This window comes from Nomascus leucogenys, chromosome X, assembly GCF_006542625.1.
Source record: "Nomascus leucogenys isolate Asia chromosome X, Asia_NLE_v1, whole genome shotgun sequence".
Taxonomy (NCBI): domain Eukaryota; kingdom Metazoa; phylum Chordata; class Mammalia; order Primates; family Hylobatidae; genus Nomascus; species Nomascus leucogenys.
This window is the reverse complement of record NC_044406.1, coordinates 138688363-138710148: the sequence shown is the minus strand read 5'-3', so window position 1 is coordinate 138710148 and position 21786 is coordinate 138688363. Positions and strand designations below refer to the sequence as shown.

General features: G+C 51.5%; 1 protein-coding gene and 1 pseudogene across 2 annotated transcripts; one reads left to right on the top strand and one right to left on the bottom strand.

Moving 5' to 3' along the window:
* Positions 1 to 9084: 9084 nt before the first annotated feature.
* On the top strand, positions 9085 to 13587 carry PNCK (pregnancy up-regulated nonubiquitous CaM kinase). The gene is given in 13 exon segments (XM_030806446.1): positions 9085 to 9373; positions 9376 to 9396; positions 10246 to 10315; positions 10621 to 10752; positions 11121 to 11195; positions 11303 to 11441; positions 11650 to 11773; positions 11962 to 12037; positions 12132 to 12244; positions 12326 to 12404; positions 12492 to 12579; positions 12729 to 12873; positions 13193 to 13587. Coding segments are annotated over 12 exon segments (1278 nt in total). The 5' UTR covers positions 9085 to 9150; the 3' UTR covers positions 12867 to 12873; positions 13193 to 13587.
* A 6494-nt stretch (positions 13588 to 20081) lies between these two features.
* Positions 20082 to 20632, bottom strand: LOC100591719 (annotated as a pseudogene). The gene has a single exon (XR_004028657.1). The product of XR_004028657.1 is annotated as a 60S ribosomal protein L18a pseudogene (transcript).
* Positions 20633 to 21786: the final 1154 nt, after the last annotated feature.

The window sequence follows — 21786 nt, the reverse complement described above, 5'->3', positions numbered from 1 at the left end:
TCAAGACCATCCAGGCTAACATGGTGAAGCCCTGTCTCTACTAAAAATACAAAAAATTAACCAGGTGTGGTGGCACGGGCCTGTAATCCCACCTACTCAGGAGGCTGAGGCAGGAGAATCGCTTGAACCTGGGAGGCGGAGGTTGCAGTGAGCCTAGATCATGCCACTGCACTCTAGCCTGGGCGACAGAGCGAGACTCCGTCTCAAAAAAAAAAAAAAAAAAAAAATCCTAGCCTTCAAATTTTCAGGGCAGCCGATTTGAGTAATAATAAAACTCCAGTCTCCTCTACGTGTATTCAGCTCTTTCTTGGCTGGGCCTGGTGACTCACACCTATAATCTCAGCACTTTGGGAGGACCAGGTGGGCAGATTGTCTCACACGTCCGTGTGAAGAGACCACCAAACAGGCTCTGTGTGAGCAACAAGGCTTGTTTATTTCACCTGGGTGCAGGCGGGCAGAGTCCGAAAAGAGAGTCAGCAAAGGGTGAAGGGATTATCATTAGTTCTTATAGGTTTTGGGATAGGCGGAGGAGTTAGGAGCAATGTTTTGCAGGCAGGAGTTGGATCTCACAAAGTACATTCTCAAGGGTGAGGGAGATTACAAAGAACTTTCTTAAGGGTGGGGGAGATTACAAAGTACATCAGTTAGGGTGGGGCAGAAACAAATCACAATGGTGGAATGTCATGAGTTAAGGCTATTTTCACTTCTGGGGATCTTCAGTTGCTTCAGGCCATCTGGATGTATACGTGCAGGTCACAGGGGATATGATGGCTTAGCTTGGGCTCAGAGGCCTGACACAGATCACTTGATCCCAGGGGTTCGAGACCAGCCTGGGCAACATAGCGAGACCTTGTCTCTACAAAAAATTTAAAAATTAGCTGGGGTGGTGACACGCACCTGTGGTCCCAGCTACTGGGGAGGCCGAGGCAAGAGGATCACTTGAGCTCAAGAGGTCAAGGGTGCCGTGAGCTGTGATCGTACCACTGCACTCCAGCCCGAGAGACAGTGCGACACCCTGCCTCAAAACAAAACAGGCCGGTGCGGTGGCTCACACCTGTAATCCCAGCACTTTGTGAGGCTGAGGCAGGCAGATCACCTGAGATCAGGAGTTTGAGACCAGCCTGGCCAACATGGTGAAACCCTGTCCCTACTAAAAATACAAAAATTAGCCAGACACGGTGGTGCATGCCTGTAGTCCCAGCTACTCGGGAGGCTGGGGCTGGAGAATTGTTCGAACCCGGGAGGCAGAGGTTGCAGTGAGCTGAGATCGCGCCACTGCACTCCAGCGTGGGTGACAGAGTGAGACTGTCTCAAACAAACAAAACAAAACTTTCTTTATTGTAATTCCCCTGTCTTGATAAATTGGCTCTATCTATCTGGGCAGTGGGCAAAATGAACCCATTAGGTGGTTACAACCTGAATAGTGAATGTTGTACCCAACAGGTAATTTTTCAACCCTCACCTTCTAGGCTAGTTTTAGATGTACAGAAAAACTGTGAAGAGGGTACCAAGAATTCCCATACAGCCCACCCCCATCTCCCACCTTATTAGCCTCTTACGTTAGGACAGCTCATTTCTTGCAATTAATGAATCAACATCAGTTATTGCAAACAATGAATCAACATTGTTAGTATCTAAAGCCCATAGTTTATTCAGGTTTTCTTGGCTTTTCCCTAATGTCCTTTTTCTGTCAGGATCACATGTTGCATTTAGTCATCCTGTCTCCTGAGGCTCCTCTTGGCTGTGACAGTTTCTCAGCCTCCTTGTTCTTGGTGGCCCTGACAGCTTCGAGGAGGACTGGGCAGTGTGTTGTAAAACAACCTCTGTTGGGAAACTTTTGCTGTTTCCCATGATCAGGTGGGCCTCAGGGGTGATCAGGAGGAAGACCATGGGGGTGAAGTGCCTCATCGGGGGCCACGTAGACTTGGAACGACCGGCTGGGGTCCTGTTTGTCGGGTCTCTCCACTGGGAAGTGACTGTTCCCCCTTTCCATACTGTGCTCTTGGGAAGGAAGCCGCTCCTCCGTGAGGCCCAGTTAGGGAGCGGGGCCACCTCCTGGAGGGGGAGTATCTACACAAGTAATGTGTTGTTCCGCGCAGGAGTTTGGTCTGTTCTCCCACATTTATTTATGCAATCATTTATTTATAACGGTATGGACTCATAGATGTGTACCTTATATTTGGTTTTAATCTAACACAACTCTTTATTTTCTTGCTCAAATTTCCCATCTTGGGCCATTGGACTCTCTTTCAGTTGGCTCCTCTGTCTTTTTCTTTTTTTTGAGACAGGTTCTCACTCTGTTGCCCAGGCGGGCGGGCAGTTGTGTGATCTCCGCTCACTGCAACCTCCACCTCCTGGGCTCAAGCAATTCTCCCACTTCAGCCTCCCAAGTAGCTGGGACTACAGGCACCCGCCACCACGCCCGGCTAATTTTTGTATTTTTTGGTAGAGACAGTTTCACCATGTTGGCCAGGCTGATCTCGAACTCTTGACCTCAGATGGTCCACCCTCCTCGGCCTCCCAAAGTGCTGGGATTACAGGCATGAGCCACCGTGCCCAGCCTTGAGTTAATTTTTGTGTCATGTGTCCCCTGAATGGATTTGAAAAGCTCTTTATCTGTCATATGTGAGCCTGTTCTTGCATTGCTATAAAAAAAATACCTGAGGCTGGGTAATTTATAAAGAAAAGTGGTTTATTTTGGCTCATGGTTCTGGAGGCTATACAGGAAGTGTGGTGCCAGCATCTGCTTCTAGTGACACCCTCAGGAAGCTTCCAATCATGGTGGAAGGTGAAGAGGGAGCCAGCATATCCATGGCAAGAATGGGAGCAAGAGAGTGAGGGTGGAGGAGGTGCTAGACTCTTTAAAACAACCAGATCTCATATGGACTCAGAGCAAGAACTCACTCATTATTGTGAGGACGGCACCAAGCCATTCATGAGGGATCCACTGCCGTGACCCAAACACTTGCCATTAGACGCCACCTTGAACATTGGGGATTACAGTTCAACATGAGATTTGGAGGGGACAGACATCCAAACTGTGTGACATCACCACCCAACCAACACACATGCATTTCAAAATTGACATGTACAGGATTTCAGCAGATGTTTACACAGTTGCAAAGGGTGTAATTTCTTTTTTCTTTTCTTTCTGAGCTGTGCTGTCACTCTCTGGTTGCCAGGGTGGAGTGCAGTGGCATGATCATGGCTTGCTGCGGCCTCCAACTCCTGGACTCAAGTGATCCTGCTGCCGCAGCCTCCCAAGTAGCTGAGACTATGGGGACACATCACCACACCCGGCTAATTTGTAAATTTTTTGAAGAAGATGGGGTCTTGGCCAGGTGCGGTGGCTCATGCCTGTAATCCCAGCAGTTTGGGAGGCCGAGGCAGGTGGATTACCTGAGGTCAGGAGTTCGAGACCAGCCTGGCCAACATGGTGAAACCCCACCTCTACTAAAAATACAAAAATTAGCTGGGCATGGTGACGGGTGCCTGTAATCCCAGCTACTCAGGAGGCTGAGGCAGGAGAATCGCTTGAACTCAGGAGGCAGAGGTTGCAGTGAGCTGAGATTGCACCACTGCACTCCAGCCTGGGCAACAGAGTAAGACTATGTCTCAAAAAAAAAAAAAAAAAGAAAGAAAAGAGAAAAAAATCCCAACTCAATAAGAAAACAACCCAATTTAAAAATGGGCAAAAGATCTGAACAGATGCTTCTCCAAAGAAGAAATACAAATGGCAAATAAGCATATCAGAAGATGTTTAACATCATACGTCATTAGGGAATTGCAAATTAAAACCACAAGGAGATACCGCTGCATACCTACTAGATAGCCAAAATCCAAAACACTGACAACTCCTAATGCTGGCGAGGACCCGGAGCAGCAAGAACTGCCATTCATTGCTGGTGAGAATGCGACAAGGTACAGCCACCCTGAAAAGCGGTTGGCAGTTCCTTCTGAAGCTAAGTATACTCTTACCATACAATTCAGCAATCACACTCCTTGGTATTTACCCAAATGATTTGAAAACTTAGGTCCACACAAAAACCACCACACACATATTTATAGCAGCCTTTTTTTCCTTAAAGACCAATGTGATAGTATTAGCAGCTTTATTCGTAATTGGAAAAACTGGAAGCAATTACGCTTTTAATCCCAGCACTTTGGGAGGCCGAGGTGTGCGGATCACGAGGTCAGGAGATCGAGACCACGGTGAAACCCCGTCTCTACTAAAAATACAAAAAAAAAAAAAAATTAGCCGGGTGTGGTGGCGGGCGCCTGTAGTCCCAGCTACTCGGAGAGGCTGACTCAGGAGAATGGCATGAACCCAGGAGGCGGAGCTTGCAGTGAGCCGAGATTGCGCCACTGCACTCCAGCCTGGGTGACAGAGCGAGACTCCATCTCAAAAAAAAAAAAAAAAAAAAGATGTTCCTCAGTAGGTGAACAAATAAAATGTGTTATATCTGGACAATGGAATACTAGTCAGTGATAAAGAGGGGAAAGCTATGAACCCATGCAAAGAAATAAGTGAATCTTAAATACATATTGCATAGTAAAAAGCCTGACAAAGCTACCTACTCTATGACTCCATTTACCTGACATTCTGGAAAAAGCAAAATAGATAAAAAAAAAAAAAAAAAAAAAAAAGACAGAAAACAGATCCATGGTTGCCAGGGGTCTGAGAGAGGGGATCGCGCTTGACTAGGTGCAGCACGGATTCTGTAGCGCAGGGAAACTGTTCTGTATGATGCTGTAATGGTGGACACGTGACACTCTGAATATGTCAAAACCCATAGAACTTTACAGCAGACAGAGGGAACTGAAAATAGGCACCTTTTAAAATAATCTTTTAGAAGGTTGGGAGATCACAAGACAGAATGCAGAGTGCGACAAAAGGCAATCAGAAATGTACGAAACAAACAAAAAAGGAACAGAAATGTACAAAACAGCCTTATTGAAGGGGGTCAGGGAGAAAGGGGCTGATCCCAGCCACTCTGGAAATGAGTGGCATCTGTCAGACTAAAAGCAAAAGGAAGCACACATAAGCGCTGCACTCTAATTGATAAGATCACTCCCTACCAGGGTAGGGGTGAATGATTCTGAAACCTCTCCACCTTTATACCGGAATTCAAGAACTATGGCAATGGATGGAAGATGGTGGGAGCCAGGTTTCTCACTTTAATTTTAATTTTAATTTTAATTTTTAGAGACAGGATCTTGCTGTGTGGCCCAGGCTGGAGTGCAGTGGCACAAGCATGGCTCACTGTAGCCTTGACCTCCTGGGCTCAAGAGATCCTCCTAACTCAGCCTCCCAAGTAGCTGGGACCACAGGCATGCACCACCACGCCTGGCTAATTTTTCATATTTTTGGTAGATTTGGGGTTTCACCATGTTGGCCACGCTTGTCTTGAACTCCAGATCTCAGGTGATCCACCTGCCTCGACCTCCCAAAGTGCTGGGGTTACAGGCATGAGCCACCGCGCCTGGCCTGGGTTTCTCACTTTTAGAGTGGGAGGTTATAGACAAGCAAGGGCAGGCAGCTAGAATGACCCAGGTGGTGATGGATTAGAGTTGGAGACATCAGTGTGCACTCGTGTTGAGTTTAATATAGATACTGATGCGCGTGTGTATCTGTTTATAGATGTTACGTTAGTAACATAACATAGGTTAGTATATATATAAAATGGGTTAGTATTATGTGGGTTTGTATCTATCTGTCTGTCTGTCTGTCTGTCTATCTATCTATCTATCTATCTATCTATCTATCTATCTATCTATACATGGGTTAGTATCTATCTGTCTATCTATCTATGAGTTCTTGCTTTCAGCGGAGAGGGCCTAGAAGCAGCAATACTCCAGGAACAATGGGTACACCTAGAGCCCAGATCTTCGTCTCCAACACCATTCTCTCTCTCAAAAATGGCTCCTTAGAGAAAAGGGATGAGCACAGGGCCAGAAAGTGAGGAAGGGCTCACACAGGCAGACACGCCCACACCTACCCGGGCATGCGCACACACATGCAGTGATGAAGGGACATCAAAAGGACACAGGTGGCTGGGTGCGGTGGCTCACGCCTGTAATCCCAGCACTTTGGGAGGCCGAGGAGGGTGGATCATATGAGGTCAGGAGTTCGAGTCCAGCCTGCCAACATGGTGAAATTGTCTCTACCAAAAAATACAAAAATTAGCCGGGCATGGTGGCGGATGCCTGTAGTCCCAGCTACTTGGGAGGCTGAAGTGGGAGAATTGCTTGAGCCCAGGAGGTGGAGGTCGTAGTGAGTGGAGATCACACAATTGCCTGCCAGCCTGGGTGACAAAACTGAGACTCTATGTTAGAAATGTTTGTTCCCCAGTGGCACAAAGAAATAGCACTTGAACATAAGTTTAATTTTCTTTTTCTTTCTTTCTTTCTTTTTTTCTTTTTTTTGAGATGAAGTCTCGCTCTTGTGCCCCAGGCTGGAGTGCAGTGGCGCCATCTCGGCAACCTCCACCTCCCAGGTTCAAGCTATTCTCCTGCCTCAGACTCCCAAGTAGTTGGGATTACAGGCGTGAGCCACCACGCCCGGCTAATTTTTACATTTTTAGTAGAGATGGGGTTTCACCATGTTGGCCAGGCTGGTCTCGAACTCCTGACCTCATATGATCTGCCCGCCTCGGCCTCCCAAACTGCTAGGATTACAGGTGTGAGCCACCACACCCGGCATAAGTTTAATCTCCTTAGCAAGGCCATTTTTAAACTTTCTGCGGAAAGGGTACACTCGCCAGCAGTCTTGCCACATGAGTACACCAAACAAAGGAGGGAAGCAATTTTTACTCCTTACGCAGTTTGTCCTTGCAACTGTGTCCTGTTTCCATTGGCTGTAGCCAGACCTCACAATCTAACCTAAAACCCGATTGGCTAGTAGTTTAAAACTTTTGAAAATAGATAAAAGTAATGGAAGGATAAAGGAAAAGAAGAAGTTGCTTACGAAACGACTTAGAAAAGTAATAATATTCCCAATAGGAAAGGGACATAGGCTGCGAGCTGGGACATGCCTGTGAGCACGTCCAGCATAGATATCTTGGTTAAAGTACAAGGACATAGAATGTACTACGTGCCTGTGAGCATGTTTAACAGCTACATAGGATAGGGCTTAACAAAGAGTTATTAGCACAAAGCAAGGAGGCTTGAAGGAAGTTAGTCTTTAAAAGAAACTATTATTTCTAACACTTATGATTTATTTTTTAATAAGAAGGGAAACTTTGAAGAGGAACTTTTTACTTTCTACACTCCATCTCAAAAAAAAAAAAAAAAAAAAAGAAGGAAAGAAAAGCTATGTTGCCCAGGCTAGGCTGGAACTCCTGGGCTCAAGTGATCCTCCAGCCTCAGCCTCCTGAAGTGCTGAGATTACAGGCATGAGCCACCTTGCCAGGCCGGAGGGTGTAATTTCTCTTGTTAGCACACAATATAGGCCTGGTGCTGTGGCTCACGCCTGGAATCCCAGCACTTTGGGATGCTGAGGCGGGCAGATCACCTGAGGTCAGGAGTTCGAGACCAGCCTGGCCAACATGGTGAAACCCTGCCTCTACTAAAAATACAAAAATTAGCTGGGTGTGGTGGCGTGCACCGGTAGTCCCAGCTACTCAGGAGGCTGAGGTGGGAGAATTGCTTGAACCCAGGAGGCAGAGGTTGTAGTGAGCTGAGATTGTGCCACTGCACCCCAGCCTGGGCGACAGAGTGAGACTCTGTCTCAAACAACAACAATAACAAACCCAAAAAACCCCATGATACAATGATTTAAAACAAAAACTGTGCCATCAGTTTTTACATGAGGCCAGGGCCATCTGAGTCACCTCGTGGACCAATACCTGCCCACTGGCTCGTCTTTCCCAGGCCCACTTTGGAGGCCTCCAGTTTCCATCTACTGCCCCTCAGATAGGTCTCTTTGTGCCATCTCTTTCCACGCGGGCAGTTTTTTATTACTCACACCACCATACTTTTCTGGGGCACAGAAATATGTGTATTTCTATTTCTTTTCATAACCCGGGCCCATGCTGTAGAACTCTGCTAATGTTTCTCCTGGCTTGAGCAAAGCACCATTGGTGTATTAGACATTCTGAGGAATTATCTGTAGGTATCTGTAAACAAATTGCACTTCCCGCTGTCATGAGAAGGGGCTCACCATCAGTTCCATTCCTATTTTTTTCTGTTTTAGATGTCGGTCCCAGGAAACCTTTTTCACATAGATGAGTAGGTGGGACTGGAGCTTCTGAGCGCTGGGGTCCCTGGAGCCTTCTGCAGTGCCCTGGGAGGGGTGACTGGGAAAGGCCAGGGGGCAAGAGCTGCCAGGGGCCTTCTCAGATTTCTCAGTTTTTACACAGAGTATATATGGGAGTTGAGGTCTGGAAAAATGATTTTTTAAAAACTCTTCCTGCCCCGCAGACTCTCTTGAAGACTTTGTGTCATGCCAGGGCCCATGGTCACTTGACGGAACCCCTGTGATGCTGGCCTGCAGGGATGTGGAGCACAGACCCTGGGGAGGGCTACCAGAACCTCATGGGACTGGATGGCAGGCAGCGAGGGGGGTCCAGTAACTGTTGGATGCAGAATTGAATTCAGTCACCCGCACTTATTTCCTGGGCTCGTCTTGGCTGGGTTCGCGGAGATACACTCTCTGGGAGCGGACGCTTTGGTGAGGAAGACCAGGCGAAGAAGGTGATTTTTGCGGTTGGACGTTCTAAAGACAGGGCAGGGTGATGCGGAGAGAATTGGCAGGGGCAGGGCGGGGGAGGCCGGTTTGAGGAGGGGACATTTGAGCCGAGATCTGATGGAGCGAGGAGCCAAGCCAGGCAGATATCTGATCGAAGAACATTCCAGGCAGGGGAGCAAAGGCTAGGGCCGTCAGGAGGCCAGTGTGGCTGGGGAAGAGGTGGAGGAGGAGGGGCCAGAGCAGTCGTTAGGCCACCCACCAAGGACCCATGCTTTGACTTGGATTGACACAGAGAGCTGCGGGAAGGTGACATGATCTCAATAAAAGGAATGCTCTGGCTTCTGGGTAGAAAAGAAAGTGAGGGTGAGGGATTAATGGTGGAGCCAGAGGGAGCCCAGTGAGTGCCGGGAGCCCAGGGTGGCAGAGCTGTGGTGCAGGGTTGCAGGGTCCTGGAGCTAGGGATGGAGGCTGTTTTCGGGCAAGTGGCCTGGTGGGCCTGTCCTCGGAGAGGCGGTGAAGGCAGAGACTGGAAGGCGGAGAGCCTTGCCGACCTGTGGCCGAAGAGCTCTCCGGGAGACAGCCACTGGTGGTGCAAAGGCCCTGGGGCCAGCCCAGCCGGGCCGCAGCTCCGGGAGGCGGCGCGAGCGAGCAGTGGGCTGGGCGGTGGCGGCCGGCGCCCGAGCCGGAGCCGGCGATTGCCTTACAAGGTGCCCTGCGGCGCCGCGGCCGCGCTGGGCCACTGCGTGCTTGGGCGGCCGGCGGGGGCGTGCGCGGAGGGGGCGGGGCCGGCGGGGCGCGGGCGGGGGGCTTGGCGCGGCGGCCACTGCGCGGAACGACGCTGCGGCACCCGTTCCAGGTCTGCACCTGCTTGGGGGCGCGGGGACGCGCGGGGCGGGGGCGCACCGGATCCGGCCCGCGGCCGCCGCAGCCTTGCGCGTCCGCAGCACACCTGTCACGCCTGGCGCGCCCCCTGCCCGCACGCGCTCGGTCTACGCAGCTCGGGACGCGGGCGGCCCAGGCTGCCAGGTCCCCCTGCTCCACGGCGCCGAGGGCTGGGCTGCGTCTGCGGCCGCGTGGGTGGCCGCGGTCTTGGCAGGTGGCTGCGAGCGGGGGTCGCAGGTGCATCCCGGGCGGCTTGGTGGCTTGGGCAGCGGGTGCCTGTGGGCGCTGTGCCATGGGTGGCGGGTCTAGGCGGGGGTGGGGGCGTGGGCGCTGTGGATGTGTGGATGGGGGAGGGACGGCGTGGGTGAGCCTGGAGTCTTCTGGAAAGCGGCCGGATGTGTGGAGGCAGAGAGGCAGCATCCAGGCGCCGGTCGCTGTCGGGGTGCAGGGCGGGGGGGCGTGGGATGGCAGCTGTAGGCCTGGGACGTGGAGGCGCGTATGCGGTGGCCTCGCTGGGAGGCGTCCGTCTGGGGGTGTGGACCTGGACGGGGGAGGGGAGGGTCGAGCGCAGCGGCAATGGCTGAGGCCTGCCTGGCAGGGGGTGGAGGAGGAAGCTGCCCTTGCCCCCGGGGGTGCGGGGAGGGACCCGCATCACCTCTCCCCTGCCCCTGCAGACATGCTGCTGCTGAAGAAACACACCGAGGACATCAGCAGCATCTACGAGATCCGCGAGAGGCTCGGCTCGTGAGTGTGCGCGCGCGTGTGTGATCGTGTGTGTGTGTGTGTGTGTGTGTACCTGTGTGAGATGGCATGTGTGTGTGACTACGCGAGTGGGTGTGAGATGATGTGTGTGTGTGAATATGTAGGGGTGTGTGAATGCGAGTGAGTCTGTGAGATGGCATGTGTGAGTGGTGGTGGGGGGTGGCACAGGGCCAGGTAGGGCCTCCCCATCTCCTTCACAGGGGGCCCTACCCGCTCCACTCTCTCTCCCTCCTGCCTCTCCTCTCTTCCCACTTCCTTCCCACCTCCCACCACCCCGTCTGCGGCAGGGGTGCCTTCTCCGAGGTGGTGCTGGCCCAGGAGCGGGGCTCCGCACACCTCGTGGCCCTCAAGTGCATCCCCAAGAAGGCCCTCCGGGGCAAGGAGGCCCTGGTGGAGAACGAGATCGCAGTACTCCGTAGGTGCGCACCTCGCGGGGCCCTGGGACGGGGCATAGGTCAATGGGGGGGGGGCGCAAGCAGTCCTTGGCTCTAGTCCGGGCCTGGCCACCAACCTTTGGGAGGCCTGGGGCAGTGCTCCCTCTGGGCCTGCACATCCCTGTGGCAAAGGGAGCGAGTTGATATTGATCTGTGCTTTTCAAATGGGCTTTAGAAGGAAGGCCGGGGCTCAGGCTGGAGCTCTGCCTTCCTGGACCGGGCAGGGGTGGCATGTGGTAGGGAATGGGGAGCAGAGATGGGAGGAAGAGAAGAGGGAGGAGGCTTTCCCCGGGGCCTCAGGACAGAGTACTCCTTGACTCTGTTGGCCCACAGGCGCTTCCTTGCCATTGCAGGATCAGTCACCCCAACATCGTCGCTCTGGAGGAGGTCCACGAGAGCCCTTCCCACCTCTACCTGGCCATGGAACTGTGAGGAGGGCCTGGGCAGGCTGCGGGAGCCGGGGAGGGACTGAGCAGTGAGTGGGGCTGAAGGCCGGGCTGAGTGCCTGGGTCAGCCAAACCCCTGGCACCCCCAGGGTGACGGGTGGCGAGCTGTTTGACCGCATCATGGAGCGCGGCTCCTACACAGAGAAGGATGCCAGCCATCTGGTGGGTCAGGTCCTTGGCGCCGTCTCCTACCTGCACAGCCTGGGGATCGTGCACCGGGACCTCAAGGTGCCTGGCTGGGGCCTCTGCACCCCACCCTCCCACCTGCCCACCTGGCCCTGCCTTTGTTTTCCCGGGAGCGCGGCTGGGGTCTTTCTTGATCTCCCGCTCCACCAAGGCTCTGGGGAACCTGAGAGTGCCTAGTCCCCATCCTGTCCCAGCACCAGCACCGTGTCAGGACTGACCTGGCCCTTTTCCCGGTGTCCGTGTGTCACAGCCCGAAAACCTCCTGTATGCCACGCCCTTTGAGGACTCGAAGATCATGGTCTCTGACTTTGGACTCTCCAAAATCCAGGCTGGCAACATGCTAGGCACCGCCTGTGGGACCCCTGGATATGTGGGTGAGGGACGACACCCTGAGGCTTGCTGGGAGTGGGGTGGCTTGGGGGACCCTGGACAGCCGGGAAGGCTGTTGTGCCCGTTGCCTTTGTGTGGGCCATTCCTGGGCTTGAGTAGGCTGAGCCAGTGACACTGAGCGGCATGGCTGCGTGTGTGCCTGTGCGTGCGTCTGTCTGTCTCTGGCCCCCAGCCCCAGAGCTCTTGGAGCAGAAACCCTATGGGAAGGCCGTAGATGTGTGGGCCCTGGGCGTCATCTCCTACATCCTGTGAGTGACCGCTGAGAAGGCTTGTCTCCTGCCTGCCTGCGCCTGCTGGGTTGGGGAGGGTGGGACAGCTGGATGATTCATCTGTGGGTGCCAGGCTGTGTGGGTACCCCCCCTTCTATGACGAGAGCGACCCTGAGCTCTTCAGCCAGATCCTGAGAGCCAGCTATGAGTTTGACTCTCCTTTCTGGGATGACATCTCAGACTCAGGTGAGCTTGAGGCTGGCCTGTGCTTGGGGGTGACGCAAGGGAGCGGGGACCCAACAGGCTGACCCAGCCTCCCTGTTCCAGCCAAAGACTTCATCCGGCACCTTCTGGAGCGAGACCCCCAGAAGAGGTTCACCTGCCAACAGGCCTTGCAGCATCTTTGGTGAGTGGGCGCCCTGCCGAGCTGCCCCAGGGCCAGGGGGACTGCACTTGCAGAGAGGCCCCCCGCCAACCTTCAGCCTTTCCCCAGGATCTCTGGGGACACAGCCTTCGACAGGGACATCTTAGGCTCTGTCAGTGAGCAGATCCAGAAGAACTTTGCTCGGACGCACTGGAAGGTCAGTGTGGAGAGAGACCCAGTGTGGCCGCCCGCTGCACCCCAGCTGTAGCCTGATCGCCGTGGCTGCCCAGTGGCCACTGCAGTCCTCACAGTCTTGGGGCTGGGGCCTGGGCCCAGGCCTGGCCTGATCTCCCTCTCTTCTGACAGCGAGCCTTCAATGCCACCTCGTTCCTGCGCCACATCCGGAAGCTGGGGCAGAGCCCAGAGGGCGAGGGGGCCTCTGAACAGAGCATGGCCCGCCACAGCCACTCAGGCCTCCGTTCTGGCCAGCCCCCCAAGTGGTGATGCCCAGGTGTGTTTGGGTGGACCTTGCACCCCCAGGAGCTGGCTCCTTGGAGAGCTTAGAGGGTGGTGGCGCTCCATGTGGCCAAGAGCTAAGTAGGGTGGACCCCACAGGCCAGAGGACTGAGGGCAGAGAGCAGAGGGAGGAGCCAGGGCCCCAGGAGAGGTGGAAGGACAGGGAGGGCCAGTGGGTGCCGGACATTGGGCAAGGGAATGCAAGGGGAGAGGGCCTCTAAGAAGTCCAGGATTTGACTGAGGCGGGGGGTGGGGGCACAGGGCTGGCAGGTTAGCTCCTGACTACCCCCTTTCCCTCTGCTTCTCCCTCTCAGGCAGATGCCGAGGCCAAGTGGACTGACCCCCAGATTTCCTTCCCTTGGATGCTTTCGGTCCCCTCCCCCAACCCCTCCCCCGGGGCTGGCCTCTGCTGGAGTTTGAGATCTGAGGGTGTGGCGCATGGCGCTGGGGTTGGAATGGGGCACCCCCAAGTCTGTCCCCAGGCTCTGCCCTGCCTGGGGGCAGTGGCTCCCCTCCCCTGTTGCCTCTCCCGCCCCTGCCCCCCGCCCCTCCAAAAGCCCAGGAGGTGCTGGCAGGCGGGCCTCAGGGGCTGTCTTTCCTGCACGGCTGTTGTGTGCTTCGCTGAGTGTGGGTGGTCCTGCTTGTGTCATGGTCATGGCCTTCCAGCCTCCTCCAGTTTTCCCGAAACCAATAAAGAAAGATACAGCAATGGGCCAGTGGTGAACTGGGGGTGCGGCGAGTGTGGAGGGGACCTGGTCACCTGTGGGAAGGAAACCAATGAGACCCTGCCACACGGCTTCACCCACTGCCACCTAAACCTCTGCTTCCCCAGACAAGTTTCCAACTGTCCAAAAACTTACTGTCCCCTCCCGCCAAAGCACCAACAAGTGGCAGCGTGGCCGGGCAGTTCTGCCACCCCAGAGGTGTAACTGCCCAGCCTTGGGGTCCTGGGACAAAGTGGAGGCAGCGCACGCCTGCTGGGCTGCCAGCAGGGGGCGCAGGCAGGAGGCTGAGTGCTGGCTCCAGACCCCCAGGGATGGGCTGCAGTGCCCCTGCCATGCAGGGCCGGGCCTGGGGTGTCTCAGCCAGGTGCCTGGGACTGGGAAGGGCTCACAGGTGCATGGAGGGTGACCAGAGCCCAGGACTGTCACCTTCCATCCCTCCCTCCCTTCCCTTTCTTGATGGCCAGAGGCCATCTTGTCGAGCAGAAGAGTAGGGGACCCCAGGGTCAGGGGATGAGAGGAACTCCTTGTCCAGGAGAGGGCGACACGGGGCCCTCTTCCCCTCTGCTGTGCGGGGGCTTCAGTGGCAGCTTGGCAGTGGCTTCTGAAGTGAAGAGCCGTGGCCTGTCCTCTGGTCTGAGGACAAACCTCTGCTGGCCCCTCTAGGCCTTTCTCTTGGGCCCGTCGGGGAAGACCCCTAGAGTCACTTCTTGGCCCCAGCGAGAGTTCCAGGCAAGCTGGCCACCCTTCCCTCCCCTCTGAGACCCTTGCTCCCTGCCAGCCCTCAGAGTGTAAGCCTGATGACCCATGGCTTGACTGACGAGAATGGTAGAGAAGATCACTCTCCTTGTTGAACTTTGGGCCCCACAGGGAGGCGGTGAGGCTCAAACCAAGGCTGGCCTGGGTCTTGTGGGTGAAGGCTGGAGTGGGGTTCAGGGTTGGAGCCAGGGGACCTGGCTTCCACCAGGGAGAGCAGGCTGGAGGTGGGTGGGCAGCCTCCTCCTTCGTCCCCACAGCCACTCCCAGGCCATCCTTCGCTCCAGGCTTTGGGCCCCACAGGGGACCCCTGTCAGCCAGTACCACGGCCTCCTCGCCTCCAAGACCTGTCCCACCTGCCCTCACCCCTACCTGGGGCCTTGTTGCCTGTGGGCACCTCTGCTGTGGGCCCCCCTTCCCATCTTCTCTGTTGTTCACACTGGACTCCCACGATACCTACTTGCTCTTGTTTTGGTCAGATGTTGACTGAGCCTCTACTCTGTGCCAGGTGCTGGGCGCTGACCTGGGCCTATCAGAAGAGGCGCCTGCCCTCCAGGAGGACGCCCTCTATTGGAGGGGTGGTTTTACGGGGATGATAAAAATGATCTTTGTGGGTCTGGGAGCAATGAGCAGGAGTGCCAGAGCCAGCCTTCCAGAAGAAACCGGCACTCGCTCAGAACAGCCAGCTCTTCCAGTCCGGGCACGTGGCCAGATCGCTTCGGCTTGGAGCTTAAGCCAGCTCTGGGCCGCCTTGACACAGGGTGCAATATGGCCTCCCGTCAGCAGGGGGAGCCACGGCCCCACCTTTAGACGTCCATTAGCCTCCCCTAGTTCCTTCAGCACCTGGGCAGCCTCTCAAATCCATTCCTCTCCGCGACTGCCCCCACCCCACACCCTGCAAATCCTGCCTTGGGGAAGTCCAACCTTGGGGGAGAGGTCCTGCCCATCTGTGATAGGGGCGAGAGGGGGAACCCCCAGGTCAAGCAGAGGCGGCACCCCTCCTTCATCCCTCCGAGACCCCATATGAGGAAGGCAGTTTGGGTCACCTAGGCAGTGGGATGGCAGCCTGAGAGAGAGAAAGGACTGGTTTAGCCAAAGGCAAAAGGTGGTGTGTGTGTGTGTGAAGTGATGGCAAGGGAGCTGCCCTGGACACTGTGAGGGCTGCTCAGGCTCAGGGCCGGTGCTGAGGCTGGCAGCAAGAGGAACGGGCCAGACCAAGCCTGGCAGGGGAAGGAGCTGGAGCTGTAGTCTAGGAGCAGTGGGGAGCCATCGAAGGGGTTTGTAGCCAGAGAGCATCCTTGCCCAGTGTGGGTTAGGTGCTGAGCTGGGGCTGGCTGCTGGGAATTGGGGTGTCTGAAACCAGACCAGAATTGAGGGTCGGGGGAACCCTGGTGGGCATCACAAAAGGAAGCTGTCTCTGCTGTTCTGGGCTACACAGCATGGGTCACGTGCTCTATCTTGAAGCAAACCTGTGGGTAGCAGAGTTTCAAGGAAAGCTCAACCTGTGGGTCCACCCTAGGGACAGGGAGACACGGAGGTGGTCTCAGGAGCTCTTTGGGAGTCACGTGGATAGGTCTTGGTGATGGGTTGCAGGTAGGGAATGAAGCGGGGGGATCCAGGTAGATCATGTTTCTGGCAGCAGAACATTCATCAAGAAGGGTGCAACCGGCATGACTTTGGGGAAGGAGTAATGAGATTGATTCTGGATGTGGTGAGTTGGAGGTGCCTGAGGGGCATGAAAGTAGACTTACTTTTCACCCTTCTCTTTGCAAATATGTATCTAGCATTGTATCTGGTATTTCTGGAAGGCTTATTCCTTTTAATAAAAAGAACACTGATCCCTCGAGCCCAGGAGTTCGAGACTAGCCTGGGTAAGATGGCGAGAACCCATTTTTACAAAAAAAAAAAAAAAAAAAAAAAGAATGCTAGTAACGACTCTTTATTGAAGAGCTTCCCATGTATTAACTTGAACCTCATCTGTGAGATAGCTGCTATCATGATCATCCCTACTTCACATATGGAGAAACTGAGGCATAGAGAGGCTAAGTGAGCCAAAGCTATACAGCTGTTTCCGACCTGGGCTGTTTCACCCCTCCGTAGGCAACCTAGTGGTCCTCTGCTCCCAGAATATTGATGCTGAACTTAGTATGGACACCTGATGGACATAGCACACTACAGCCCAGAACTCCTGAGCTCAAGTGATCCCCAACCTCCCGAGTAGCTAGGACTACAGGTGTGAGCCACCATGCCACCTGGCTTGTGTTGCCTTTAAGGTCCTCTGTGCCTCAATTTTATGTCCTGTTAGGTGGGAACCAGGGAGGTCTTTGCACAGTGGTGGAAATGGGGCATGGGAGCTGGGCCCTACAAAGATCCCTTTGGAGTTCGGTGTGAGCAATGGCCTGGAAGTGGGGCAGGACAGGGCTGCTGGCTGGGAGACAAGCCTGAATCATGTGGAGAACAAGGCAAGAGATGTGGGACTACTGGAAAGATGGAGCTTGGTCATGGACTCAATGGGGGTGGGGGGTGTTGTGAGGGAGTTGAGGATGCTGCCAGGGAACCCAGGAGAGCAACAGGTCTGTTGAAGAGAGGAAGTGACCAAGTCAGGCCCCCTGGCCAGGCGGTGGCTGAGTTGGCACTATAAGCCACATGTTTCTTCCTGCCAGGCACTGTCTGGGCATGTGGTGACCATATCCTTCACCCCACCCCAGCTTCATCCAGGGATCCCTATCACCAGCCCCAACACCAGGTGGGCAAGATAAGAAGTATGGAATGTTTCAGAAATAACAAAGAATCCCGTCTGGTTGAGGGAGGTTGTGAGAGGAGGTGGGTAGAGATCAGCCTGGAAAGTGAACTTTCTCAAGAGGGCACTGGGAGCCACGGACGTTTTAAACAGACCAAGTGACAGGATCTGATTTTTGCTTTAAGATAATTTTTCAATATTTTTCAACCCTATTATCTGCCCCCTTTTGAGAAATAGAAGAAGCCCATGCTTACTATCACGCTGGTCTTTAAAAAACAAAAGCTTATGCCCATCTCTCCAGAGCTCCTCCCTCACACCCCATGGAGACTTCCATAGTTTCCCTCACCCCAGGGAACCAAGTCTTTCCTCACATGATACCCTGAGTAAAGGCTCAACTGCTTTTTGCCAGTTTCTCCTTGTAGCTCTTTCAATTATTGCTTTATGTATTTATAAGTTATGTTATTCAGTGTATTTGAGTTTAGAATTGGTATATATTTTAGGATCAAAATATAGTGGTATATGTTAATACTAGCAATGATTTTCCCTTATAGTCTACTTGGTCTGATATTAACATAGCAACTATAACTTTTTTTGGTTAACATTTGACTGGTATATTTTTTTCAATCCTTTTCCGTTCAAATTAAAAATTTGTTTTTATTGAGATACAACTCACATACCATAAATTTCACCCTGTAAAATGTACAATTCAGCAGTGTTTAGTATATTTACAGTGTTTTGCAGCCATCACCACCATCTAATTCCAGAACATTTTGATCACCCCAAAAGGAAACCTTGTATGCATTTGCAGTAGCTCCCCATTTACACCCCACACCCCACCCCCCTCCACCAGTGCTTGGCAACCACTAATTGACTTTCTATCTTTGTGGATTTGCTTATTTCAATATTTCAGATAAATGGAATCATACCATACATGGGCTTTTGTGTCTGGCTTACTCTTACTATGATGTTTTCAGGGTTCATCCATATTGTAGCATGGATCAGTACTTCATTCCTTTTTACAGCTGAAGAATATTTTATTGTATGGATAGACCACATTTTATTAACTATCGGTGGACATTTGGGTTGTTTCCACTTTTAGCTATTGTGAATAATGCTGCTATGAACAATTGTGTGCAAGTTTTTGTGTGGACGTGTATTTTCAATTGTCTTGAGTATATACCTAGGAGTAGAATTGCTGGGCCATATGATAACTCCATGTTTAACTTTTGAAGGAAATGCCAAGCTGTTTTCCAAAGCAACGGCACCATTTTACATTCCCACCAGCAATGCATGAGGTTCAAATTTCTCTCCATCCTTGTCAACACTCGTTATTGTGTGTGATTCTTAAAATAGCCATTCTAGTGTGTGTGAAATGGTATCTTATTGTGGTTTTGACTTGTACTGCTCTAATGACCAATGATATTGAGCATCTTTTCATGTACTTATTATTTATATATCTTATTTGGAAAAATGTTCATTCGAAACTTCTGTTCATTTTTTTAATTGGATAATTCATCTTTTAATTGTTGAGCTGTAAGGGTTCTTTGTGTATTCAGGATATTAGATCCTTATCAGATATATGATTCATAAATATTTTCTCCCATTCTGTGGATTATCTTTTCACTCTTTGATAGTGTCTTTTGATGCACATGGGTTTTTTGTTTGTTTTTTGTTTTTTGTTTGTTTGTTTGTTTGTTTTGAGATGGAGTTTCACTGTTGTCACCCAGGCTGGAGTGCAGTGGCATGATCTTGGCTCACTGCAACCTCTGCCTCCCGGGTTCAAGCGATTCTCCTGTCTCAGTCTCCCAAGTAGCTGGGATTGCAGGTGTCTGCCACCATGCCTGGCTAATTTTTTTTTGTATTTTTAGTAGAGACGGGGTTTCACCATGTTGGCTAGGCTGGTCTTGAACGTCTGACCTCAGGTGATCCATCCATCTCAGCCTCCCAAAGTGCTGGGATTACAGGTGTGAGCTACCGTGCCCAGCCAGAGACTGTTGCTATGTTAAAACGGTATTGTTTTCCAATCCATGAACACAGAATATCATTCCACTTATTTTGTTCTTTAATTTTTTTAATGATGTTTTACAGTTTTCAGTGTATACATTTCGCACTTCTTTTTTAAATTTATTTGTAAATTTTGTTCCTTTTATGCTCTTGTACACAGAATTGTTTTCATAATTTCATTTTTGAATTGTTCATTAAAAGTGTATAGAAGTAACCATTGGTTTTTTTTGTATATTGATCTTGTATTCTGTGGCCTTGCTAAACTTTTTATTAGCTCTCTCTCTCTCTCTCTCTCTCGAGGGGGGACCGGAGTCTTGCTCTGTCACCCAGGCTAGAGGCTGGAGTGCAGTGGTGCAATCATAGCTCACTGCAGCCTTGAACTCCTGGGCTCAAGCAAATCCTCCCCTCTCAGCCTCCAGAGTAGCTGGGACAACAGGAGCAGGCCACCATGCTCGGTTCTAATTTTTGTTTTATTTTATTTTATTTTTAGAGATGGAGTCGCACTATGCTGCACACGCGGGTGTTGCACTCCTGGGCTCAAGTAATCCTCCTGCCTCAGCCTCCCAAAGCACTGGGATTATAGGCATAAGCCACCATGCCTGGCCCTTTTTATTAGTTCTAATAGGTTTTATTTGTGTGGATTCTTTGTGATTTTCTACACACAGCACGTGTCATCTGCAAGTAAAGAGAATTTTTACTTATTCCTTTCCAGTTGGGATGCTTATAATTTCCTTGTTCCCTTCCTTTTCTCTCTTTTTTTTTCTTTTTGTTTCTCCCGCTTATTGCACTGCCAAGAATCTCCAATACTACATTAAATACAAGTGGTAAAAGAATCCTTTCCTTGTTCCTAATCTTAGAGGGAAAACGTTTAGTCTTTCACCATTAAGTATGATGCTAGCTGTGGATTTTTCATAGATGCCGTTTATCATGAGTAACTTCCATTCTGTTCCTAGTTTGTAGAAAGGTTTTTTTTTGGGGGGGGGGGCGTTCCTGAGTTTATTTGGGGCATACCCGGGCGAGGGCCCTGCCCTTAGAAGAAGGTGTCGGGCCTCTTAGTGGTGAAGCGTGGCTTGTGCTGACGGCGCAGGACCCGGTGGGGCAGCGGGAACTTGATCTTGGAGTCGTGGAACTGCTTGACGGCCGGCCGGCGGCACTTGCTGGCTGCGATCTCCTCCACCTTCATGATCTGGATGGAGTGGGCCTGGGCGCGGTGCCGGGCGCCCATGTCTCGGTAGCACTGGGTGACAGCGCCCGCGGTGGTCAGGTCCCGGTATTCCCGGTACATGTTGTGGGTGCAGCGCCGGGAGTCATAGCGCAGCCAGATGCCGAAGTTCTTCACCCGCAGGGGGCGCTTCTCAAACACCTGCCCACAGTAGACAATCTCCGCTGAAGACTTCATCTTCTTTAACTGAGATACGAAGCACCAGCAGCGAGACTTGGCGACGACATGATTAGGAGCAAAGATTCGCATGCGGTAGAGGGGCGCAACGACCCACCACCTTGTACTCTAGTAGTGTGCCCGGGGCCTTCATGCGTCCTCTGCGCTCGCCGCCACCCGCAAAAGGACTGTTTTAAATCATGAATGGATGTTAGATTCTGTCGAATCTTTTTATGCGCCTATTGAGAGGATCATATGGTTTTTGTCCTTTTTCTGTTCATGTGGCGTATTACACTGAGTTTCAGATGTTAAATCAAGCTTGTGTTCTTGGTATAAATCCCACTTGATGATGGTGTCTAATCCTTATGTGCTGCTAGATTTAGTTTTTAAATACTGTGTTAAAGATTTTTGCATCTAGGAGTTCATGAAGGATATTGATATGTAGTTTTTTTCCTTGTGATATCCTTGGTATAAGGGTAATACTGGGTTGATAGAATGAGATGGAAAGTGTTCCTCCTCCTCCATTTTCTGAAAGAGTCTGTGAAGGATTGGCATTAATCATTCTTTAGTTATTTGGTAGAATTCACCAGTGACGCCAACTGGGCTTGGATTTTTTTTGTGGGAATATTTTCAAGTACTAATTCAATTTATTTGCTTGGTATAAGTCTATTCAGATTTTTAATTTCTTTTAAAGTCAGTTTTGGTCATGTGTCTTTCTAGGAATTTCTCCATTTCATCTGAGTTGGCCAATGTTTTTGGCATAAAGTGGTCAAAGCATTCTCCTATAATCTTTTACATTCCTATAGGTCAGTAGTAATGCCCCCCTTTTCTCTTCTTGATCTTGGTAATTTGATTCTCTTTTCTTTTGGGTCACTCTAGCCAAGATCAATTTTGCTGATTTTTCAAAGAGCTGACTTTTGTTTTCGTTGATTTTTCTCTATTGTTTTCCTGTTTTCAATTCCATTAGTTTCTGTGCTAATCTTTATTTCCTTCCTTCTGCTTGCTTTGGGTTTAGCATGCTCTTCTTTTTCTAATTTGTCAAGGTAGAGACGTAGGTTATTAATTTGAGATCTTTCTTTTTTTGCTGGTGTAGGCCTTTAAAGCTGTAAGTTTCCTTCTAAGTACTGCTTTAGCTGCATTCCATAAATTTTGATATGTTGTGTTTTCATTTTCATTCTCATTTCATTCTTTCTAATTTCCTTTGTTTTTTATTTGACTTGCCAGTTATTTAGAAGAGTGTTGTATAATTTCCAAGTATTTTGGACTTCCTAGGTTTCTATCTTTTTAGATTTATAATTTAATTCTGTT